Source organism: Cyprinus carpio, chromosome B16 (assembly GCF_018340385.1).
Source record: "Cyprinus carpio isolate SPL01 chromosome B16, ASM1834038v1, whole genome shotgun sequence".
Taxonomy (NCBI): domain Eukaryota; kingdom Metazoa; phylum Chordata; class Actinopteri; order Cypriniformes; family Cyprinidae; genus Cyprinus; species Cyprinus carpio.
In genome coordinates, this window is record NC_056612.1 from 19,423,530 (window position 1) to 19,448,522 (window position 24,993).

Genomic DNA, 24,993 nt, shown 5'->3' on the forward strand with positions numbered 1-24,993 from the left:
TATAGGCAGTGCAACAGCAAAACCAGTAAGACAAGCTTACTTCATGGAGAGACTGCATGCAACCCTAATGTCTGGCTGTATGGTTTCATTCAGTTCACCCCAGCCACAGTTTTCCCACCAAAGTCTGTTCGAGGAGCAGTTTTCAACCCTGCCGTTATGCAACGTCAATTTAACACCCCCCTCCACCCAGCCCCCCTTCTCTGAATCCATTCCGCACTTCGAAGAGAGTCCGAGCCAGGTTTTACTGCTCTCAGCGCACCTCGGTAAAATGGCTGTATCTAAGTGAGCCTCGTGCTGGTGTGATCCGTTCCTCGGCTCTAGTCTACTTCTGCAACAGAACCCCCACAAATTCCGTGTCGGTTAATTTTAATTTCCCGATAACTCGCTGTGAGAGAGTCTGAAAAACGGAGCCGACAGTGGGGTCCGGATTCGGTCCGGCGTAAGGGGTGGGGATGAGTCGGGACACGGGTAAATTGTTGTAAAACTATTGTATTTACATTCAATGCCTCTCGTTTGATTGTGCCCGACTCGCCGAGAGGGGGAGAGGTGGTGGGGGGGGGGGGGGATCATGGCCGCTCAGGTCGCCAGCGCTACCTCTCTCAACACCAGCCCGCCTTCCGAGCTGAAAAAAACGGATCGAGACCCAAAGGAGGAGTCGGTACCGGGGGAGAAGCAGCAGGAAAATAAGGAGCCGGGACTCGAGAGCGGATCTCCGGCTCGCGGGGAACTGCAGGACCGGGCCGATGTGGGAAATGCTGGGGGAGGAGGGGAGTCGGAGATGAAGAACGGCAACGGGAATCCGTCGAGGGTGAACAGTAATCAAAATGAGACCACCGGACCGGAGGGGAACAACCATCCCGGGATGGTACACCATCACGCGCCCGGGTTTCAGCCCGCTTCCTATAACTACGCGCAGCACTACGGCCGGGCCCCTTTTCATCAACATGGCGGACAACAAAGCCCTGGCATGGCAGCTGCAGCGGGGCCAGGAGCTCTGTCGAGCGGCATGATGGACTCCTATCAGCCCAACTCCCACGAACACAGCTTCCCGAACCACCAGTACAACAGCTACAATGCGTTCGGGAACCGAAGCCCGTACCCGGGCCAGGGATACGGCATGAACTCTCCGCGCAGCGCTCCTCAAACCCAGGCGGTAGGGGTGCAGTCAGCCAAGCAGCAGCAGCAGCAGCCAGCAGCGGCTGCATCTTACAGCAATCAGCGGTATAACATGGGAAACCCGCAGCCTACATCCACCCCGACTCTCAACCAGCTGCTCACCTCACCGAGCGGTGCCCGGAGTTACTCGAGTTACCCGCCGAGCGACTTCAGCGGTCAGGACGGTGCTAAGGGACCAGCAGATATGGGCAGCAGCGGAGGGCAGTACGGTGGGGGCCATCCGGGTTGGCAACAAAGGACCCATCACCCGTCACCCATGAGTCCTGGAAGTACCGGGCAGCCCCTGGGAAGAAACCAGGTAAAATTACAACCCTATAAACGGCCACTCTATCGCTTTGCTCAAGTCTAGAGTGGTTGAAACGCACTGTGCTAACTATTGTCTGAGCAAGAGACTTTAAAATGGCTGCCTGCTTGGTTTTTTCATTGCAGCTCATGCCTTTACTGCTTATATTTAGTTAAAATAACGAAACTTTCCGAAAGCCGCAAGCTTGAAAACTGTTGCCTATGATTGCTGGAGTTGAGGTAACGTTAGATCTCCGATTGAAAATGCGTAATTTAGCTCAGGCTGCTTCTCCACCAAGAAGACTGAAACGCATTTAGCTGTTCTCTCATAGTAATTTCTGTGTTTATATACGCTTCAATGTTCTGCTTATTTATCTAATATGCGATATTTAGCCGGTTGGTGTGTCAGTCCTGATGTTAATTAGGAGAGTGATTAACATAATATTAGCGGATATTTCAAGTGGAAAAACCCGTGTTGTGTAAACCGACACGTGAGTGTTACACTTACACAGCAGAGAAATATATGCTGATTATCCTCATTTTGGTCGAAAATGTATTTAACACGTTTTAAAAGGACGTTACTAGTACATCTGATGAGGAAAAACTTAGTTTTTTAAAGCGTGGACGCAAGTGAATGTCAGTCTGTGTGCGCGCAGCTTGTAAACACAAGCCCACTGATCTGAGTAAGTGCAGATTGGTTTGCAGTGGGATTTGAATTGTGGAGGTAAAATCCTCCTGTCAAAGGCAGGAGACAGTTGGTCTTGAGTTGACATGCTCGCTGAGATCTGATTGGCTCTGCATCCTGTGCTCTTGGCCATTTATAATTGCATATGATGTAACACTGAAACACTTGCTGATTAGTTGAGGTTGCTCTCCTCCCTCACTCTTTCAGTGTATTGTAAATATGAAATAAATGTTGGCCAGTGCTTTTAAGATTAATTATGCGTATTGGAGAAATAGGAGTTTATTAATTCAATAAGTAAGGGTTATATTCAGAGACTAATACTTTTAACAGAATGTTTTCAGTTGCATTTTACATGCATTATACACATAACTATTTATGTAAAAAATGCAAATATATGCATATGTATTTAAAAAGGATGTGTGGAAGTTTTTATCATACAGGGGAATAAAACACACATTTTTGCGTTTTATTCAAAGAATGTCAATAACAGCAAAATTTGTGATTGGAAACTGGTTTCATGTCACTCATCAAGTGGGAATCTTTAGTTCGTTTTTGAAGTTTCGGTTATTGAAGACACTTGGATAGCCTGTGTCTTATTTCTCTAGTCTGTTGGATATTGAGCGAGAAGATCTTTTTGAATTCTCTTTAATTCAAGCCAGTTGTTTACAGTATGATGTTGTGCGCTGTTTCCTGTCTGGACATTCTCTGCATGCTGAATGCTTGTTCACGTGGTGCCTATCATGATTGTTTGTCTTGGATATGTCCAAACACTTTTAAGTGCAATTTCAAGGTTGAACAACATTTGTTTACCACAGTTAACTTAGTTTATTATACTAGGTTGAGGCTACATGTGCTTCAGTTTTGTCGCTGTGCTAACTGTGCATCTGATAAGGGGATTGAAACTTGGTTTGCAAGGTTTCCTTTTGGCCTAGAATTTCTTATTTAGATTTTGTTTATTTTTATTTATTCTTGTTTGAAAGTTTTCTTCATTAATAACAATATGAGAGTTTTTATACCAGAATTTCAACCTGTTTTTCTGCCTCTTTCTTAAAATCTGAACATTATTTCTTTTTGTTAGCAAGATTAAGATCTCTATGTGGTTGCTCTTTTGTTATGTTTTTTTTTTAATAACAATAATTCATTACTGGGGGGAAGTCGTGGCCTAATGGTTAGAGAGTTTGACTCCTAACCCTAAGTTTGAGAGTTCGAGTCTCGGGCCGGCAATACCACGACTGAGGTGCTCTTGAGCAAGGCACCGAACCCCCAACTGCTCCCCGGGTGCCGCAGCATAAATGGCTGCCCACTGCTCCGGGTGTGTGTTCACTGCTGTGTGTGTGTTTACTGCTGTGTGTGTGTTTACTGCTGTGTGTGTGTTCACTGCTGTGTGTGTGCACTTTGGATGCAGAGCCTGAATTCTGAGTATGGGTCACCATACCTGGTTGTATGTCGCATCACTTTTTCACTTTTTTTACATTTATATAGTGCTTTTCTAGGCACTCAGATCGCTTTACATTAAGGGAAGTTGTTGTCGAATTGAATTATGATCTGTGAGTTTACAGGCAGTGAAGATCTGTAATATTGTTTTGGTCCTCAGAATTTCCACATCATCTGTATATGGGCCCAAATATGTCAGGTATCATCATTAAAATGTGTTGATTGGGTTTCAAACCATGTGATGCAAGCAATCCCACTAACTAAAAGACTTTAAGTTTGGGAAAAAAAAGTCAGTTGAAGGTTTTATTAATGTTTTGTTCACAAAGGCTGCATTTATTTGATCAATATCAGTCGAAACTATAATATTTGTGATTATACTATTACAATTTAAAATAACTTTTTTTTATTATTATTATTATTTTAAAATGTTATTTAGGTCTATTCCTGTTATGACAGCTGAATTTTCAGCAGCCATTACTTCAGTCTTCAGTGTCACATGATCCTTCAGAAATCATTCCAATATGCTGATATTGTGCTCAAGAAACATTTCTTGCTATCATTGTTGAAAACTGTTGTGTGGCTTCATATTTTTATGGAAATTGTGATACATTTTTTGGAGGGGGATTCTCTGAATAAAAAGTTCAAAAGAGCAGCATTTAGATTTTTTTCATGACACTATAAAATAACTTGCTGTTGCTTTTGATCAATTTAATGCGTCCTAGCTAAAATAATAGTATTAATTAAAAAAACTTACTGACCCCAAAAAGTATTGTAGGTCTTTTAGTTTTTGTACAGAACTTCTTGGTTATTAATTATATTAGCTTAATAGATTAATTTTGATGTAGCTTTGAACTTTCTTCTATAATTACGTTTTATTTAATCTCAGACAGAGTTATGCTTACTGCAGGATCCGAATGCTGTCCTGCCTTCGGTCCAGTAGCCTCTCCTGCCAAGGGAGCCCTCACTTTATCCTATGCAGATTAGCCATGTGCTGCTTTTATTTATTTTTCCATTCGGACACTGGAAAATGTCAAGAGCAGCTTGCCCTCAGTCGTTTCACACTTTAGAGCATTTACAGCCACAGACCTCCTTTCAAGGTTTGAACTCCAGCCAGATTCTAAACGAGCCTCCTAGATATTAGACAGACAACCTAGATGAGTTTCCCTTGATGACACAGTGTACTTTGTTGTTTTGTTATATTTTCATGTTGTGTCATTCAGTAATGATTTTTAATCTTAGGTCCTGTTTGAGTCAGTGCCCATCTGTGAAGAACGGATGATTCTGCCATCCATTTTTCCACAGTCTGACTTATATTCACTAGACACAATGATACATAAAAAAGACTAAACAAAGGGTCATTTGAAAGAGTTCAGTTTGTTTCCTAGTTTAACACTATATATCAACGTGGATTTCATATGTCAATGTTACATTTGAATAGGCAGCTAGCATATGCATGAATGCATCATTTGTACATTGTTATTTGAGATTTTAAAACAAAAGCCAAAGTTTTTTTGTTTGTTTTTTATGTTCTGGGTCATCAGATACAAAGATGGAAAGAAGGACTTTGTGATATCAATGAGCACGTTTACATACACACCAGTAAGCTGATAACTCACTAACATCAGCTTATTAAAATAACCAGTTTTCCCCGTTTACATGCACATCAGTAACCTGACAACGCAAGTAAGCTGTGTTTACATGACTTCATTAATAAATCAGGTTATTTCCCTGTAGTGACGTCAAAATATAATCATTTGCATATCTGACTCAGAGTATTCCATGCATTTGTCAGTTGTGATGTTAAATTAAGCTTGCAACAGAACTAATGCTTATCACTTCGGTCACATCACATCATCGCTCGCGTCCAGTGTAGAATAGAACCCATTATAATCAGTGATGTTGTCTACACTGGATGCAGTAAACTGATGCCTTGTTCTATTTATGATGTGCTGACACAAAGTTCGTATGATTTTCAACGTTTGCTTTGTCGAGTCCTGTTGTGGCGCAGACACGGTGTCAGCATAGTTAGTCAGTACAGTTAGTAACGTAGCAGATTGAAAAGTTAATATCTTTCTTCAGTCCAATAGACGGCAGTGCAGTGGTGGCTTGAGTCTCCAACGATGTCACCTAGTTGGAGAGACTCAATGCTAAGTAAATAAACAACAATGTCCCCGTCTTTTCAGGTCATTACATATAGACTGTCTGTGAATATTAAATTACAAAAAAACTAATAATTCCGCGATGCAGAAAACATGGATGCAATCAAGAAATCCAGTCATAAAAACGGAATTTACTGTCTAAGGCGGAATTTCATGGAATTTGTCTTATTTTTGATGAATAAATAAAAAAACAGGTCAGTACATATATAGACTGTCTGTGAATATTAAACTGCAAAGACAATTTAAATACGAATGTTCTGCATGTTCATTGGATTACCAGAAAATACACAACACAGAGTTTGTGAAAAAAAAATATTATTAAAATGATGATGTAATCATTTTAAATGTTTACATTTGGAAAAGCTGTGCTTCCTGCATAAACCTGCCCATGTTGGTTTGGCAGTAGCTTGCTTGCCTTACACAGTTACCTTGTTTAATTTCTTAATTCAAGTTATATATATTTTGTTCTATTTGTGTTAAGTTATTTATAATAAGTGAAGTTTACTGTTAAGTGCACTGATGTCAGACTCATTTTGAAAATAAAAGTTTATTGTTAAATACCCTGCCTCCACTACATAGGCCTATGTTTGTCACATCATTATAAGTGTTTGATCACCACATTTGAGTTATCATTGCAAAAAATGTTTATGTATATATATTGTTTATGTAGGCTATATACTGTGTTTTATATACAGTACCTGTCAAAAGTTTGGACACACGAATGGCAAGTGTGTCCAAACTTTTGTCTACTGTACTATAATATAGCCTACACATAAATAATATTGGTATCGGCATCGGCCCCCAAAAAACCCTTATCGGTCGGGCTCTAATAATTACATCAAAAGATCACTTTAATATAACAATGATTCATCCATTGCTTAATGAACTTAAAGATATTTTAATAAAGTAATGATTATCACCTGAAGCTTGACGTCATAATCGTACCAGCAGCATGATATTCAAAATAAATATTGAAATTTTATAGATATGTAGTGTATAACAGTATCTAGGCAATGTCGCTAAATATATCTTTCTTTTTCAGCCTTCTGATGATGTTTTATGCATAAAATTATATAAAATATCAGAAACACCTTTAAAACATCTTTCATAACTCTCGGAAGTCGTGGCCTAATGGGGAAGTCGTGGCCTAATGGTTAGAGAGTTTGACTCCTAACCCTAAGGTTGTGGGTTCGAGTCTCGGGCCGGCAATACCATGACTGAGGTGCTCTTGAGCAAGGCACCGAACCCCCAACTTCTCCCTGGACGCCACAGCATAAATGGCTGCCCACTGCTCTGAGTGTGTGTTCACGGTGTGTGTGTGTTCACTGCTGTGTGTGTGCACTTTGGATGGCAAATTCTGAGTATGGGTCACCAAACTTGACTGTATGTCACTTTCACTTTTTCACTTTTTTTACATTTATATAGTGCTTTTCTAGGCACTCAGAGCGCTTTACATTAAGGGAAGTTCTTGTCGAATTGAAGTATGATCTGTGAGTTTACAGGCAGTGCAGATCTGTAATATTGTTTTGGTCCTCAGAATTTCCACATCATCTATATATGGGCCCAAATATGTCAGGTATCATCATTAAAATGTGTTGATTGGGTTTTCAAACCATGTGATGCAAGCAATCCCACTAACTAAAAGACTTTAAGTTTGGGAAAAAAAGTTTGGAGTCAGTTGAAGGTTCACAAAGGCTGCATTTATTTGATCAATATCAATAGAAACTATAATATTTGTGATTTATACTAATACAACTTTAAAAAAAATATATATATTATTTTAAAAAGTGATTTAGGTCTATTCCTGTTATGACAAAGCTGAATTTTCAGCAGCCATTACTTCAGTTTGACTCCTAACCCTAAGGTTGTGGGTTCGAGTCTTGGGCTGGCAATACCACGACTGAGGTGCCCTTGAGCAAGGCACCGAACCCCCAACTGCTCCGTGCGCCGCAGCATAAATGGCTGCCCACTGCTCACATGGTGTGTGTGTGTTCACTGCTGTGTGTGTGCACTTTGGATGGGTTAAATGCAGAGCACAAATTCTGAGTATGGGTGTACTTGGCTGTGTCACGTCACTTTCACTTTACTTGGAGTTACAAAAAGGATCATGAAACTGTTTAATGACATTTTTTAGGAAAGTGCCTAATTATAAAGCTTATTAAAGTCATCACCATATTCACAAAGTTGCATTATTTTATTTTAGATCATATTCAACATATCACCCAACCATATATATATACTATATATATATATAACTACTGTTCATCGTTTTCAGTATTAAAGAACAGCAGCGTCTACACCACAACTATAACGATAAAGACAAAGAAAAAGATATCGTTGGAATCACTTTCAAAATGATTTTTTTCCAGCTGATGAACGATAAAAAATTGACAGCCAATCAGAATCCATCCTGCTGTAACGCGCTCGAGAATTTAAAGCGGCAGACGAGCGTGCGCTTAGAATAAACAGAAGATATCGTTCGCTGGTGTGGACGCTAATATCGTTATCTTTATAGTTATCATCCTTGGTGTGAATTTCCTTGGCCTTTATGCTCACTCATACAGTAAAAAACTTTTCATTAAAAATATTATTACATTTAAACATTTAAAATGACTGTTTTCTGTTTTTGTATAATATTTTGATATTTAAAATGTATTCCTGTGATGGCAAAGCTGAATTTTCAGCAGCTGTTACTTCAGTCTTAAGAGTCACATGATCCTTCAGAAATCATTCTAGTATTATTATTCTTATCTTAAACATAAACAATCAATATTAAAAACAAAAACAAATCTAAAATCTAATAAAAACATAAACCATTATTCAAAAATGAGAGTTCTTTGATAGATAGAAATCTTTTAGCATTTATAGAAACATTTTGTTACATTACAAATGCCTTTGCTGTACCTTTTGATCAATTTAATGCATCCTTGATGAATACAAGTATTAATTTCCTTCAAAAACAGAGCTTACTGACCCCAAAATTTTGAACTGAATATAGATATCGTATTTTGTGTAGGTGAACGCTGGAGAGGAGTTCAATTGGCTGCTTGGTAAATGTATTAGCTGACCTTCAGGATTTAATTTTTCATGTTGAATAGATTTTACAATCATGAAACACGTGGACAATATGTATGAAAGTATGCTTAATATTTCATGCCTCAGAGTGTTGTTTTTGTTTTTGAATGTACACAAAGGGGAATTATAATAGAAAAGACCGCATAGAGCATACACTTTTATTTCTCTCTTTGAGTGAGTTTTGTTCTCAACTAAATCAAGTAATTGTTGAAATGTAAGTATCCTCCTATGAAATACTGTACTTGAATGCAACATAAGTATTTAAATTGCATTAATCTTTAACCCGGAGGAGAACAGGATGAAGTCTCATTGCAGTGCATCCATTATAAGGATCTTAATTTAATTAACATTTACTTTTTAATATTTAAAAATGTTAAATACACACAGTGAAAATAAATTTTTAAGGACACACAAAAGAATATTATCAACTAGAATTGTCATCGCTTGTTGGTAATGAAGTTAAGCTTCTAAAAGGAAAATAAAGTCTTAGGTCTGTATTTTTAAATTTCAAGTGTTGGCAAGCGATGTTTGAATCAAGTCAGATTGTCTATGCGAAAGACTACATTTTAAGCTGATGCAATTAAAATAGTTCCATGTTCTGCAAATATCAGAATTGAATGCTGGAAACTTAGTGTATTTTGTTGTCCATCAGTGTTTGTGCACTGCAGTTGTTATTTGCTAGTTTACAACATAATGACTTGTATTCCAACTCCAATATTTACGTGACCCCCCTCATCTTGGATTTCTATGCTCCAGCGTTCATCTCATTGCAAGTCAAGCTGGACCTCTCCTCTCATGTCATTAAGCCCTGTGTCATTCATTCGCTGCCAAGATTGCTGTCTTTTTCCGAAAAAAGGAAAAGCTGGCTTGGCCGAGGCTACAGCTGGGATGTGTTAAATATTCGGCAGACTGCCCTCTATTTGAAATGAGTTATATATAGCACTGTTGACTTCCTTAACTAAGGCTATGCAAGGTAACGGTCAGGTTAATAACCATAGGAATTGGCAGCAGGGGGTTATTTGCTGTCTCTCTTTTTCCTTCACCTTTTTCCACTATCGGCTGTTCTCTCTCTTCTTCTCTTGTGGTTTCTTGCATTTTTTATTCTGTCCTTGCTATTCTTTCATTTCCACCCTGGCTTTTTAAAATCAAATTCAGAGAGTGCAGTACTACAAAATAATGGTTTGATTGAATGGTTTTGGAAAATGTGTCCTTAAGTTTTTAAAAAGCTTTGTAGATGTCTGTCTTTATGTGAAACTCAGTTTATCTGTGAGATACCTTTGCTGAAACCACTTTGTCGATCTCGTTCCACAGACTCCAGGCTCCATGGATCAAATGGCGAAAATGCGTGGTCAGCCTTATGGGTCGGGTGGGCCTTACTCCCAGCAGCCCCATCAAGGGCCTCCTCCGGGGCCCCAGCAGGGGCCTGCTTACCCAGGCCAGGTCTACGGGCCCGCTGGCCCTCAGAGATACCCTATGGGCATGCAAGGACGTGTGCAATACAGCCAGCAGGTCAGTGATCTTTCTCAGCGTTTTAAGGGGTTTACGGTTTGAATATGCTGCACTGTTGTAGTTAAATGAGTGAAAATCCTGGTAATTACAAGTTGTGAAGCTAGTAATTCTTTTTTTTGTAACCTATTGCAAGGTGTTTTCTCATTTAATTAGAGGTAGGGGAAAATACACAATTTTGTTGCACTGTTCTTTTAGTGCTGGCATTGATATGTCATTTTTTAGCATGCTTTTTAAGATTTTAAAGTTAGTTTAGCAGGAGAGATACACAGATACTGTTTTCAAGAAAGAAGGTTTAAGGTAAAATCAAAAACTTTTGTATAAAGTCAGGTTGCTAATAGTTTAACATGAAATTGCAGTCAAATTAAGGTTTATTAACACTGATGCAGTAAGAAAATTCCATAGTAGTAATAAATTATTAACAATTCAAGATGGGATGCTACAGTCAGCCCATTATTATTTTTGACCTTAGCCTGTAATTCTGTAATTAAAAACAATAGTTTGACAACTTAAATTCAACATTGTTTTACAGTGTGGTTATGCGTCAAATATTGCTTGAATATCTTTGTTTAATTTTCTTGTGAAAAAAAGAAAAGAATGAGAATTGTATTAATTTGAAGTAAAAAAAAATTTTGGGGGGCTTTAATTTTTGGGTTAAATCAGTGTATCATATTGTTTGGTGTAACAAAGCTTGACAAAAATAGCAACGTGTAGCATATTGTGCCTCAGCTATCATGGGATCTTTAGCCATTCCTAGCCTCAATAAATAATTACAAATGCAATGCTGGACAAGGTCACACTTTCTGGTACAATAACTACATTTTATCCTTGTCTTATTATTTAGGGAATAGGAAAGATAAAAAGTTGTTGGGCTATATACAAGTATTTTGTGTAGAGGTTATAAATAAAACTAATCCAACCTCTTTTAGCAATAAACTTTCTGTCCCAGTTTTAATCTTAAATATTATTTATGTGAACTCATATTAATAACATGGAATTTTAAAATTGTAATTTTCAGTGCTTAGAAGAGGAAATTTCTGATGTTGGAATATCAGTTTTCTATTAACGCTGAGTGCTAAAAACCTTGAGTTTTAAATCTCAGGACGATTTTACTTTCTTACTGATAACATTTAGTACATTTTTAAAAATTTAGCAAATTAAAATTATGACTTATCATCCTTGAATCAAGAACGAACTGGAAAATAATGGAAATTTAAGAAGTCTACTTTTATAAGGCTTAATACAACACAGATTGCTTCAAAGCAGCTATACAGTAATGAACAGGAAAAACCATGTCAGTGTCACAGATTCATTTGTTGAAAGAAGTGTGAGCCTTGTCTATAGCATGTCAATAAAAAGAACAGTTTCTTTTTTTGTCCATTTACCCACATGATATAAATAAGTGTGGGAAATATCACGAGTGTAATGATCTGTAGTGCCATCCTACTTAATTGCACAGATGCCATCATATGGACAGCAGGGACCAGGGGGTTATGTGCAGCAGGGGCAGCAGCCCTATTTCGGCCAGCATGGTCAGGGGCCTCACTCAGGCCAGCAGCAGTTGCCATACCCCGGGCCTTCCCCAGGGCAAACAGGAGGTCAGGGACCTTATTCACAGCAACCTCATGGCCCCCAGTCATCTGTTCCACACGGACAGGCTGGTCCTCCTTACCAACAACCCCACATGCCCCAGCAGCCACAGGGGCCGGTCCCATCGCAGTCCCCATACTCGCAGTCCTCGGCGCCACCCCAGGCCAGCCAGTCTCCCTATCCACAGCAACAGGTGCCTCAGTCCCAGCCCTCGCAGCAGGGGAGCTCCCAGGCTCCTCCTGCATCCCAACCCAGTTACCCTCCTGCCCAAGGCCCCCAACAACAACAGCAGCAGCCACCGCCAACATCACAGCAGCCACCGCAGACGCCCACACCTGCTTCTCAGCCGCCCGCGGGACATGGACAGATGCCACAGGGACAGCCCTCATCGTACTCCCAGAATCCCCCACAACAACAACAGCAGCAGCAGCAGCAACAACAACAATCGCCGTATCAGCGTTTTCCTCCTCCTCCTCAGGTAACTTAAGCTTTTTACTTTCATATACTAAAGTGGTGGTTCAGGGTGGATGAAAAAGAGATAATGAAAGTGAGAGTTACTGAGATCACCACGGTGCCCTCGAGCAACAGTTCTAAAGTATAGGTAATGATTTGCAAATATAGTTAATGCATTAAGTGTCAGTAATTAACAATGATCATCACTTTTACATTATTATCACTGGGTAATGTTCATCAGCATTAACATATTAGATTAATTTTTCAAGGATCATGTGGCACTGAAGACTGGAGTATGAAAATTACTGATGCAAATTCAGCTTTTTGATCACAGGAATTAATTGCATTTTAAAATAAAGACAATAGAAAACAATATAGAACAGTTATTGTAAATTGTAAAAATATTTAACTGTTTTTGATAAGATAAATGCAGCCTTGGTGAGCAGAAGAGACTTTGTTTAAAAACATAAAAAAAATCTAACTGACTCCACAGTAATGTCTTATTTTCTATTATGGAATATGAATTAACAGTGAGCAATAGTATATTTATGAATTCACTTACAGCATTTATTAATCTAGGTAAAAAAAAATGAAATGGTTGTTGATTGTTAGTTTAAAGCTAATGCATTAACTAATGTTAACGAATGTAATCTTATTGTAAAGTGTTATTAAAGTCCCCCTGTAGTGAAAATCAATTTTATTTTTGTTTATTTGTCTATGTGGTGTTTTTAATATGCTTTTAGACAAACCACGTGCCGATCCATTAATCAACACCATTGCTGAGTATTTTCTCCTTAAAACTGTAGTTTCCCAAAGGCTGACCCAGAATTGTGGTTTGAAACAGCCCTCAGTTCGCTACGTCACAAACCAATCACGTCAAGGGATCGATTCCTGTCACTAGCATGCAAAATATACCAATACCAACACAAAACCAAAAATAAATTCGAGCAAAAAACCCATGGAGCCGTAGTTTAACGTGAATTTAGAACCACTAACTTGCATTATAACCTGTGGCAACAGTGTAAAAGTAGCCTGGAGTCAGGCCCACCTCTCCCACATCGGCGTCTGCACTTTACAGGCGTATGTTCGCGGGCGCGAATTAAGAAACACAAACGGCTGTATTCGAGTCTTTGCGGCATTTTAGGACACAACATCATCAAGTAAGTAACTTTAACAAATGTTAAAGTATTCACTGTAGTTGTCCGCTAGTAAAAACAGTTTTATCAGTCATTATCCGTGTATGCCATTGTTTTGCGTTTACTACAGTTCAGTGGATCAGGAGGCACTGGCTGGTGGACTAATTTGCATATTCATAGATCAGTGTATACTAGTAAATGAGGCAAGGGTGTTGAGTTACATTCAAGCTATTTTAAGGCATGAGAAAATTATTTTCACAAGAAAAAACATTTAAATATGTCATTCTGATGATCAAAGATAAAATATTTGACTACATGCGGACTTTAAAGTATCTGTAAATGTATACGTTTTCTAAACTGGATGGTGTTTTTAATCCCGTTTACTATGTTTATTTCTGAACATATACAAATTTAAAGGTGGGATGTAATAGTATTTTTAATATTAACTTTGTGTGTTTGAACTAAATTGGATGACTGGTTTTGCATTTATTTGAAGTCTGGAATGCATTTCATTTCACAGTGCCACCACATTTACAGACTCGTACGGTAATAAAAGCAGTATTGCAACTGGATATTCTTAAGTACAAAAACAGAAACTTGCATTACTAACAGTGAAACTGACCTAAACACACATGTGATATCTGTAAGCAAAAGCATCTACATATGCGTCCACTGTCCTAAATACCAACTTCGATTGACCTGGGCTGCCTTGTTCCCCCCACAGGAGATTTCCCAGGAGTCTTTTAGCTCCCAGTCCAGCGCTCCCCCCTCCGGTCCGCCTCTGGCTTCGAAGAGCAGCACAGAGGACATGCAGGGCAGACCCTCCAGTCTACCAGTGAGTCTGACACTTTCATTTCACACAAGCTGTTGACTGCATCCAACCACATTTAAAGATGCATTGTGAATTTGACAGATTCACAAATCAAGTAGTTTCAGTCAAACGCTATTTTTATGTTGACTTTTAGTTTGAGGTAATTAGCTCGAAGATGTGAGCATAATTCAGCCTCAGCTGCACCTTTATCTCTGGAGTGATTGTGTAGGACCTTTGGGGTTGTTGCTAAATCAAGAACTTCATGTGGTCTGTCACGGAAATATATGCCGTCGGTTCTTTCTGTACCTTTTTATTTTGTACTCTTCATGTGAATTCTGCTTCTGTCTTCGAGATTTAATTGCATTTGAGTATGTGTTATGACCTGCGAGACTGTCTGAAAAGGACATATGGAGAGACACCCAGCTGCGCTGACTCAGCACACGTGCAGCTGACTGCCGTAGCCATGGCAACCTCAGGGACGCTATGATCTCACTTTTTTTTTTTTTTTTTTTTTTCCCCTTCCTAGATGAGATAAATAAGGCCAGCAGGCTCTGGCTGTGTAATTGTATGTGTACGAGAGCATTTAAGCTTGTGTGTGTGTGTCCCAGAGGGGAAAAAAAAAACTGTGCCAGAGTTCATTGTTGCCGAGTAGAAGCTGTCACTGGAAGATTTATTCTAAAGAAGAAGAAAAGTTTTTGTGGTATAATAAAATTTTGCTATTGTGCTGCTGAATAAAGTGTTTTTTATTTTTTTATATACATACTATGATATATATATATATATAATTAAAAATATATATATATATTATATATATATATATATATATGATATATTTATTTATTATAATTTGCAACAAACCTTATTTTTTTTCTCTATCTTGCCTTTACCTAACAATTAAGCAACAAACCTTATCCAGAGCCTGCAGGACATACTTGTGATTCCGAATGTGGATTTATTTTTTAGCAATATTCTTTTAATATCTGTGAAAGCTGTATGTTGCCGATTGGATAGGAAAATGTTACTAAAATAAAGATAATGCCATGAAGAGTTCGAGATAGCTGACAGCTTCGTTTTCAGATCCCTAGCAGAAATGATGGAATACCAAATGATAACACCAGCTGAGCCTGTTTTTTCCCCCCTGTTTTCTCTTCTATTTGTTTTTTTGTCTTTCTGTGGGAACACTGATTATTTTTTCCCCAAGTATGTTCATATTTGCAGTGCATGAAATGGAAATAACTTGCATTTTCTAAATGAACATTATTGGTCTTACTTTGACCGATTTCATTTTTCAAAAATAATTATTTTGAATTCTTAACATCATAAATCAGCCTTTCAGTGAAATGAGACTTCTTTCTGGTGACACTTGCCAGACTCCAACCATTTAGTCTGCTTAAACCGGATGAACCGTCATTGGATAGTCTCCGCCCTGATTTTTTTTTTTTTTTTTTGTTCTTTTCCAAAAAGTCAGAGGAAAAGATACTACTTCCATTACATTACGACTTCAAGCTTAGATTTTTCTAACCTTCTCTCTACGGTTCTCTTTGCTTAGGACCTATCCGGTTCAATCGATGACCTGCCTACTGGTACGGAGGGCGCTTTGAGCCCTGGAGTCAGCACATCTGGAGTATCCAGCAGTCAAGGAGAACAGAGCAATCCAGCACAGTCACCCTTCTCCCCTCACACTTCTCCCCCGGTGGGCTCTCCTGCCAGTGCCTCTGCATCTCGTTCTGGGCCACTGTCTCCTGCCACGATGCCAGGTAGGGATAGTACTCCTTAAATTATTTTGAAATGTGTTCATGCCACTTTATGGGACAGTCATCGGGAAGATGGTTAGGAATAGTTACAAATATTAAATATTAAAAACATTTTGAGCCACCAATTGCAATGTGTATGTATATGTAATTATGTATGTATATATATTTTGAGCATATGGCATGAGTTTGTGGTTTGACTACCAGTTTATCCAGTTTTTTTTTTAAGTATTAAAAAGTTGTTCTTCAAGTTATAGAATGTGATTTTTTTTTTACATTTTAATTTAATTTTTAGTTTAGTTTTTTAACCACATTATTTGAATTTCTCATTGTTAGGGAACCAGATGCCTCCCCGCCCTTCAAGTGGACAGTCTGATGGGATGATGCACTCTTCAATGAGTCAACCTGGCATTGGCCAAGAAAGAGGTAACTCAATCTGTATAATTACAAAAAAAGACAGGACTTGTTTTCCATCCTGATGTTTTTTTTTATTTAATGTATCAATACATTAATGTTGTCTGCACAGGATATATGCAGAGAAACCCTCAGATGGCACCCTATGGGTCTCCACAGTCAAGCTCTGCGTTGTCTCCTCGTCAGTCATCTGGAGGCCAGGTGCATGCTGGAATAGTCCCTTATCAGCAGAACAACTCTATGGCAAACTATGGGCCTCAAGGTGGTCAATATGGCCCACAGGGTAAGTGGCTCAGTGGTAACAACTGACTATAATTTAATGCAAAACGCATCTTATTTAGAACAATTAAGAAAAATGTACATTTAAAAAAATAGGTCCCTTGTTGAGAGAAGTTACTGTAGTGGAGGTGCAGATATTGGGCTTTTATTTTTCTCTTCTTGCGGTCCCTCCAAATCCTTCTCACTCTCCCTCTTTTTCTCTCTGTGCGACCAGTGGATCACAGTGTGGTTATTTTTAGCGTCAGTGAAAAAAAGGAAGTTGACGTAGCATGGCTCACGTCAGTTGAGCAGCTACAGTGACTGTGGGTACAGCAGCGTTACATGCTGCTAAAACACTCAAGGGCCTGGGAGTCTTTTAACAAGCCCAACAATGAGGCAATCATACCCCAAAACATTCGGCCAATGCTAATTGTTCATTGCTAATTCTGTTGTGGTGTTCAGACTTTTTGGGAATGAAACAAATTGTAGTACTGAATAAGATTCCTTATTTTTTATATGTCTCTACAGAAAGATGCAGCATAAGCAATATGCTGTTTTGATTAACTTAACTGCTTTTATTGTCATTGTATAACTATTATTATTAATATAGCATTATGTAGTTTTGTTTTGCATTTCTATGCATGCATGTATTTTAAAATGGTACTGTACTTGTTTTTTTTTTTTTTTTTTTTTTTTTACAATCGTGAAAACTTTGTATCAAATTATAACTTCCTGTCTTCCCCTTCAGGTTACCCCAGGCAGCCTGGTTACAGTGGCATGCCTAATGCCAATTACCCAGGCCCTGGCATGGGCGGAACTATGAACCCTATGACTGGACAAGGAGGAGGGCCAGTGTTTGCTGGCATGCCGGCTGGAAGGATGCCTCATGGACAGATGGGTGCACGTCCCTATGGCCCCAACATGGGTCCCAACATGAGTCCCACTATGGGTCCTAATATGGGCAGCATACCCCCTCAAGTGGGAACCGGGATGTGCCCACCTCCAGGCCTCAACAGAAAGCCACAGGATGCTGCATTAATGCAGCACGGACCCGCCAACTCGATACACAACAGGTACACAAGAACTGAAATACCGAAGTTGTACATTATCATTGTTCTGTCGCAAATGTCTAATTTGTTAGCCTTTTCTCATTTTTGTGTACAAACTGGATCCAGTTAGGTAGTTTGAATTTAAATGTGTTTTGCCTCAAGGCTACCAGGTTACCCCAATATTTCTCCTGGTCCTGGTATGATGGGCTCAGGACCTCCATATGGCCCTTCCATGAACAACATGCCTGGAATGATGAATACCCAGGGTTCACCCTACCCTATGAGTGGTAACATGGCTAACAACACTAGTGGTAAGATAGTAAAAAATCAGTTTTTGTATTGTACAAAAAAAGAACCTAGCTGAAATAATTTTTACTTGCCAGGTCACAATCATGGTTAATGTATCTGTTTTCCTCTTAGGCATGTCCCCTGGTCCGGACTTTGGTATGGATGGAAAACTTAACCAAGCCCAGAAAATGAATAACAAAGTTGAGGGGACGCCCAAGACCGAATCAAAATCCAAGGTTTGCTTAACATTCTTTACAGCAGAAATCAGTCATCCTTTGATGCACTTCCTGTGTAATGCCTTTTATGTAAACTGCTTCTGCCTAGAATCAAGTTCCTCCACAACAACCAATGAGAAGATCACTCGGTTGTATGAGCTAGGCCCAGAGCCAGAAAGAAAGATGTGGGTAGACCGTTACTTGGCTTTCATAGAAGAAAAAGCCATGGGCATGAGTAACCTGCCGGCTGTGGGACGTAAGCCCCTTGATCTCTTCCGCCTCTATGTGTCTGTCAAGGAGATTGGAGGTCTTACACAGGTATATTCAAGTTGTCCATACACATTAAGATGATGTTGAAGGTCTCAACTCATTTTCTCTCAAGGTTGTTGGCTTATATCCTTTGGTGTCCTTGTAATTGCAGGTTAATAAGAACAAAAAATGGAGAGAGCTGGCCACAAATCTGAACGTGGGGACCTCCAGCAGTGCTGCCAGCTCTCTGAAAAAGCAGTACATTCAATGTCTGTATGCTTTTGAATGTAAGATTGAGCGTGGAGAAGACCCACCACCTGACATTATGCCGGGAGATAGCAAAAAGAACCAGGCCAAGATTCAGCCTCCCTCCCCAGGTGAGTTCTGGCGTCTGGGATCTCAACAATTTAACTGTTGCAACAAAACACCTATTTCAAAATTAAGTAAGGAACGTACAATAATTGTCTTGTTTATCTTTTTAAGTTAAACTACAGTTACTGAAGCATCACTGTCATAAGTTTATGAATTAATACTGTATGTGCAGTTTAAGCTCTTTATTTAAAAGCACATTTGAAAAAGACAGAATAAAGATATATGTTATAACATTATTGTTTGAACATGAATTATTGCATTCATTTTAATGACCAGTTGCAGAAGTCTTAAATTATAACTTTAAGGGGCCGTGAAACCCTTAAATGCATTTTTGCAGATCTTAACAGATCTGTACAGATTGCAGATTGGAGAGTATGTGTGTATGTCATTACATTCTGAGCATTTCTCTACATTATTCATGAGAGAGAACTCGTTTCATTACACTTTAACTGCCCAAGAATTTGGCTTGTGGTACTACTGATGTTGTATTATTTGCATGTAAATACATGTAAGTATAATATTCTCCATCCATACAGCTGGATCCGGCTCTCTTCAGGGACCCCAGACGCCACAGTCCACCAGCAGCTCCATGGCAGAAAGTGGAGACTTGAAGCCCCCTACTCCTGCCTCCACCCCACACAGCCAGATGCCCCCAATGCCAAGTGGCAGGTGAGATTCGATCACTTGTCTTGCAGTACTGTATGCGTTTTTTGAGTGTGAACCACTCCTTACCTGCCCTGTTTCGTAGGAGCAGTGTTAACCTGCAAGATCCATTTGCTGATAGCGACTTCTCTCGGAGAAACACTATGACGCCCAACTCTGGCTACCAGTCAGGCATGAGCACCCCGGAGATGCCTGGTCGCATGGGACCCTATGAACCCAATAAAGACCACTTCAGTGGTATGCGTAAAGGTTTGTATTGTAGTCATGTAATCATAATCCATTATAGTTCATGATAAGCTACCTGGTGTAATGAGCTGTGTGCTTGTGGTATTAGTTGGAGAACAGTTCATGCCTAGTGGGCAGGGTCCCAACAGCAGTCTCGGTGATCAGTACAACAGGGGACCACCAGGCCCTGTGGGAAACATGCCCATGGGCCAGCGGCACCAGTATCCATATGGCCCAGGCTATGACAGGAGGTACACTGAAACTTTACTTTGGGAAGAAACTAATTCCTTTACTTTCATTTATGTTATGTAAGTGATGCAATGAACTCTAACCTCTCCTGTGTTGCGTAGACCAGAGTCAGGCATGGGCCCAGATGGCAGCATGGGGCCTGGAGTGCCGCAGCCAAATACGATGACTTCAAATGCCGAATCTGGGATGTATTCACCAAATCGTTACCCTCCACAGCAACAGCGGTCAGTCCACTAATTGGTTCGTTTCTATGGAGATTGTATTTGTATATCTACTATATCTAGTTCTCATTTCTCTTGCATATGGTTCCCTGTGCAGGCATGAGTCCTATAGTAATCAGTATCCTGGTCAGGGTGCACCTCCTGGTGGCTCCTATCCGAATCAGCAGCCTGGAATGTACCCGCAACAACAATCTGTAAGAAAGTGGTTATTAAAACATGATTTTTTTTTCTATTTGACATTGGTATAATAACTAAATGTTACTGAAAGCCTTGTCACATATTTTAAATGTAATCTGTTGCCTTTAGAACTACAAAAGACCAGGGGATGGTGGTTACCCACCAGCTAAACGGCATCATGACGGTGAGATGTTCAGTGGGCCTTTCAATGCTCAGCAGCCACAGCCACCACCACAGGCTCCCCCTAGTGGTCCCTCAAGTGGTCAGGAAATGTATAACCAGTATAACAGTTCCTACCCTGGCTCGGACCGTCGTCCACCTGGTCCCCAGAATCAGTTCCCTTTCCCCTTTGGAAGAGATCGGATGCAAGCAGGAACGGGCCCAAACTCCCAGGGTTCCATGCCTCCTCAAATGATGGGCAGTCCAATGCAGTCTGGTCCTGATGGTCCTCAAGGTGGCATGTGGCAGGGCAGAGGTGATATGGGCTACCCCAGTTACCCAAACCGTCAGGGACCTCCTACTGGTCCCGGACAGGGCCCTGGCTATCATGCAATGAATCGATCTGAAGACATGTTGCCATCTGAACCACGCATGAATCATGAAGGCCAGTGGCCTGGGCCACGACAACCCCCATATGGCCCTAGTGGCACAGGTCCACCAATGAGCAGACCCTTGCAGTCAAATTACCAGCCTCCCCAAACCATGCAAAACCACATTCCACAGGTGTCAAGCCCCACGCCCATGCCTCGGCTTATGGAAAGCAGGACTTCCCCCAGTAAATCATCCTACATACCCAGCAATATTAAAATGCAGAAGGCAGGACCTCCAGTGCCTGCATCTCACATTGTACCTCCCTCAGTACAGCCTCCAATGATGAGAAGAGACATGTCCTTCCCTCCGGGTTCCATAGAGGCAACATCACCAGTTCTCAAATCACGTAGGCGTCTTACCATGAAAGAAATTGGTAAGAGTTAATTATTTTTTTGTAATAAAATAAAATGTTGGTTATTTATCAAGCTCAGTCCTGAGGGATACAGAAAGATAACTCTGTACTACTATTGCAGGAACCCCAGAAGCATGGAGAGTCATGATGTCCCTTAAATCGGGACTGTTGGCGGAGAGTACATGGGCTTTAGACACCATCAACATCTTGTTATATGATGACAACAGTATTTCAAATTTCAACCTTATCCAGGTGAGTCATTTTTGGAAAATGACAAAAATGTTTATTGCCATTACTTAAGTTTCATTCTAAATAACATACAAATATTTTCTTTAAAAGCTCCCTGGTTTCCTGGAACTAATCATTGAGTATTTCCGCCGTTGTCTCATTGAGATCTTTGGGATTCTGAGGGAATATGAAGTTGGAGATCCAGGACAAAGATCTCTTTTAGATCCCAGCGTGCTCAAAAAAGATGAAAACACTGTGGATGATGAGGCATTGGTTGAGGGCATGGAGGAAGATGGAGAAACAGAGGAGGAAGATGAAGAAGAGGAAATGCACAGGTCAAAACATCAGGAACAACAAATGGCACAAGGACCACTCCAGATAAAGCAGGAAGAAAAGCCAAGTACACTTGAAGACTCTGTGAAGAAAGAAGATTGCCAAGGAACTGAAGGAGAGTCAACTGCAGAACCCAAGACTTCAGAGCCACCATGTCCCGAGCTGGATGTTACTCAAGAGAAGCCCAAACAGGCTAGCAAGTTTGATAAGCTTCCCTTGAAGATTGTGCGAAAAAAGGATCCATTTGTGGTGGACTGCTCAAATAAGCTTGGTCGGTTGCAGGAATTTGACAGCGGCCTCCTGCACTGGAGCATTGGTGGAGGTGATACAACAGAACACATTCAGACCCACTTTGAAAGCAAGATGGACCTGTTGCATCTTCGGAAGCGTCTTCCTGCACAGGTCTCTGACAGGAAGAGAGGAGCTCAGAAGGACAGCCAGGCACCCTTGCTGCCCTCATCCAGTGAAGAGCATGGGAAAGAAGTGGACCGGCAGCCCTCTCCAGAGTCATCCACTGAGAAAGTGAGCAACGGAATTTCAGATTTGAGGGACGACAGACCTGCTGACTGCTTAGAAACTGCCTCTGAGGGGAATTCACACATAGAGAAAGATGAAGAGAATCAAGTAACGGAGACGACAACTTCAGAAAACATCAGGTCAGCACCTTCAAGCCCGTCATTACAGGGCCAGTGCTCCATCGCCGTTTTAGAAGATGAGCCACACAGCAAGGATGAAGCTCCTCTCGTCACGCTCTCAGACTGGCAAGACTCCCTTGCCCGTCGCTGCATCTGTGTCTCCAACATTGTTCGCAGCCTCTCGTTCATCCCGGGCAATGACTCGGAGATGTCAAAGCATCCAGGGCTGTTGCTACTGCTTGGCCGCCTGTTGCTTCTCCACCATCGTCATCCAGAGCGCAAGCAGGCACCTTTAACCTACGAGAAAGAAGAGGAGGTGGATGAGAGTCTTGGTAGCAAGAAAGATGAGTGGTGGTGGGACTGTTTGGAGGTACTGCGGGAAAATTGCTTGGTCACTCTTGCCAACATCTCAGGCCAGCTTGACTTCTCTGTCTACACTGAGAGCATCTGCCTGCCTCTACTGGATGGCTTGCTCCATTGGGCCATTTGTCCTTCAGCGGAAGCCCAAGACCCTTTTCCTAGTCTCGGGCTTAACGGCGCCTTGTCCCCCCAGAGACTAGTCCTGGAGACCCTCTGTAAGCTCAGCATTCAGGACAACAATGTGGACCTCATTCTGGCGACGCCACCTTTTAGTAGATTAGAGAAGCTGTTTGGTAACCTTGTGCGTCTAGTTGGAGAGCGAAAGGTGCCTGTTTGTCGGGAGATGGCGGTTGTGCTGCTGGCCAATCTCGCACAGGGTGACAGCCTGGCGGCCCGTGCCATTGCGGTACAGAAGGCCAGTGTAGGGAATCTATTGGGCTTCTTGGAGGACAGCTTAGCGGCTACGCAGTTCCAGCAGAGCCAAGGTTCCCTACTGCACATGCAGGGGTCACACTTTGAGCCAACAAGTGTGGACATGATGCGGCGGGCTGCTCGGGCTCTGCTCGCCCTCGCTAAGGTGGAGGAGAACCATTCTGAGTTTACGCTGTATGAATCGCGGCTACTGGACCTTTCTGTCTCCCCGCTCATGAACTCATTGGTATCCCATGTCATCTGTGATGTACTCTTTTTGATAGGCCAGTCATGACAGCTGTGCGGAGCTGTGGCTCCACCTTCTCTGGTTTTCGTACTTCCCCTTTGCCTGTCCTCCCCATTGGCGAGTGGAGATTGAAAGCAGAGAAAATTGACTGTTTCTTGTTTTTTGTTTTGTTTTTTAATTTATGCAAGCCCTTTCATATTACACCCACTGGTCCCCCTTTTCTCTGCGTCTCACTTTTGGAAGGTTGTCACGAATTTGCTGTGGATCATGAACCAGAGCCTCAACACACTGACACAAACTGTAACACTGATGTAACTAGATGACATGGATAGGGACCCCAACTTTTGTGTCCTTGTCTGAGGGGAAAGTACTTTTTTATAATAAAATAAATAAATGAATAAAATAAATAGCTTGAAAAAACAAACTATTTACCAAAGTTGCTGTCTTGTTTACAGTGAGTTTTGGGGTTAATTGTTTCTTTGTCCTCCCCAAGAGGGTGCAAATAATACACAGCTCTTGTTCACATTGACAGGTGGACTCTTCATTGTTTGGTGGTTGTATTTTGATGCCACACGGTCAACCTTTCTGGATGCGTGTACAGCAGAAATGAGTTGTCATTTTCTGTACAGTACTCCACAACATACTGCAAACGTACTGCACTGTTCCACATGGGGTAAATGTTGGCTCAGTCGGATTCGTTTTTAAACCGTTAGTATGCTAATAAGGAGAATACCCCCCAAAGTATCAAGGACGTACAACACCCTGACCTCTTCTCTTTAACCCTTGATTGTATGAATTGACCCCTATAAAGAAATCACCTCCTAAGACTGGTTTTCAACTTAAGATGCAGCCAAGGCTGTACTGTATATAAGATGTTGTACATTTTCAACTCCTTTTCTCTTTTTCTCTCCCTCTCTTTCACACACTCTTGCTTCTTATCCCTTTTTATCTATCAAGAATGAGAGCGGACACTCAAGTTGGGTTAATTGCATCAAAATACCTAGGTATATAAACTGAACCATCTTTTGGCCTCCACATTTCCTCCATAGTACAGCAAACAACTGAAATATTTTAATTTCATCTCCTGGTACAACAAAATAACTCTAGAAGAAGAAACACAGCTGAGATATTTTTTTCTCCAGTGATATGAATTCTGCATATTTTTATTTCAGACTATGTAGCTTAATGTAAATTCCTTGTTTTTCCCCCCTTTTTGGCTCAATGAATATCATTTATTCACTATGAAATCTTTATACTATATGTTCCACGTGGTAAGAATAAATGTACATTAAATCTTGGTAAGATGTTTGTGATTATTTTCATTTAGGTAAAAAAAAATAGAATTCGGTAATTACGAATGGAAGGTTAAATCAATGTATTAATTTTCATGTTAAAAAT

General features: G+C 40.6%; 1 protein-coding gene across 1 annotated transcript; it reads left to right on the forward strand.

Annotated features, from left to right (window-relative positions):
• Positions 1-244: 244 nt before the first annotated feature.
• Positions 245-24,897, forward strand: LOC109106600 (AT-rich interactive domain-containing protein 1A-like). The gene is made up of 20 exons (XM_042741322.1): positions 245-1,474; positions 10,123-10,320; positions 11,777-12,385; positions 14,221-14,331; positions 15,857-16,064; positions 16,395-16,484; positions 16,585-16,755; positions 17,479-17,803; positions 17,942-18,090; positions 18,200-18,334; positions 18,392-18,600; positions 18,704-18,908; positions 19,440-19,572; positions 19,652-19,815; positions 19,901-20,042; positions 20,142-20,264; positions 20,359-20,455; positions 20,568-21,402; positions 21,503-21,633; positions 21,721-24,897. The coding sequence occupies exons 1-20, from the start codon at positions 569-571 to the stop codon at positions 23,641-23,643; spliced, it is 6,864 nt and encodes a 2,287-aa protein (XP_042597256.1). The 5' UTR covers positions 245-568; the 3' UTR covers positions 23,644-24,897.
• Positions 24,898-24,993: the final 96 nt, after the last annotated feature.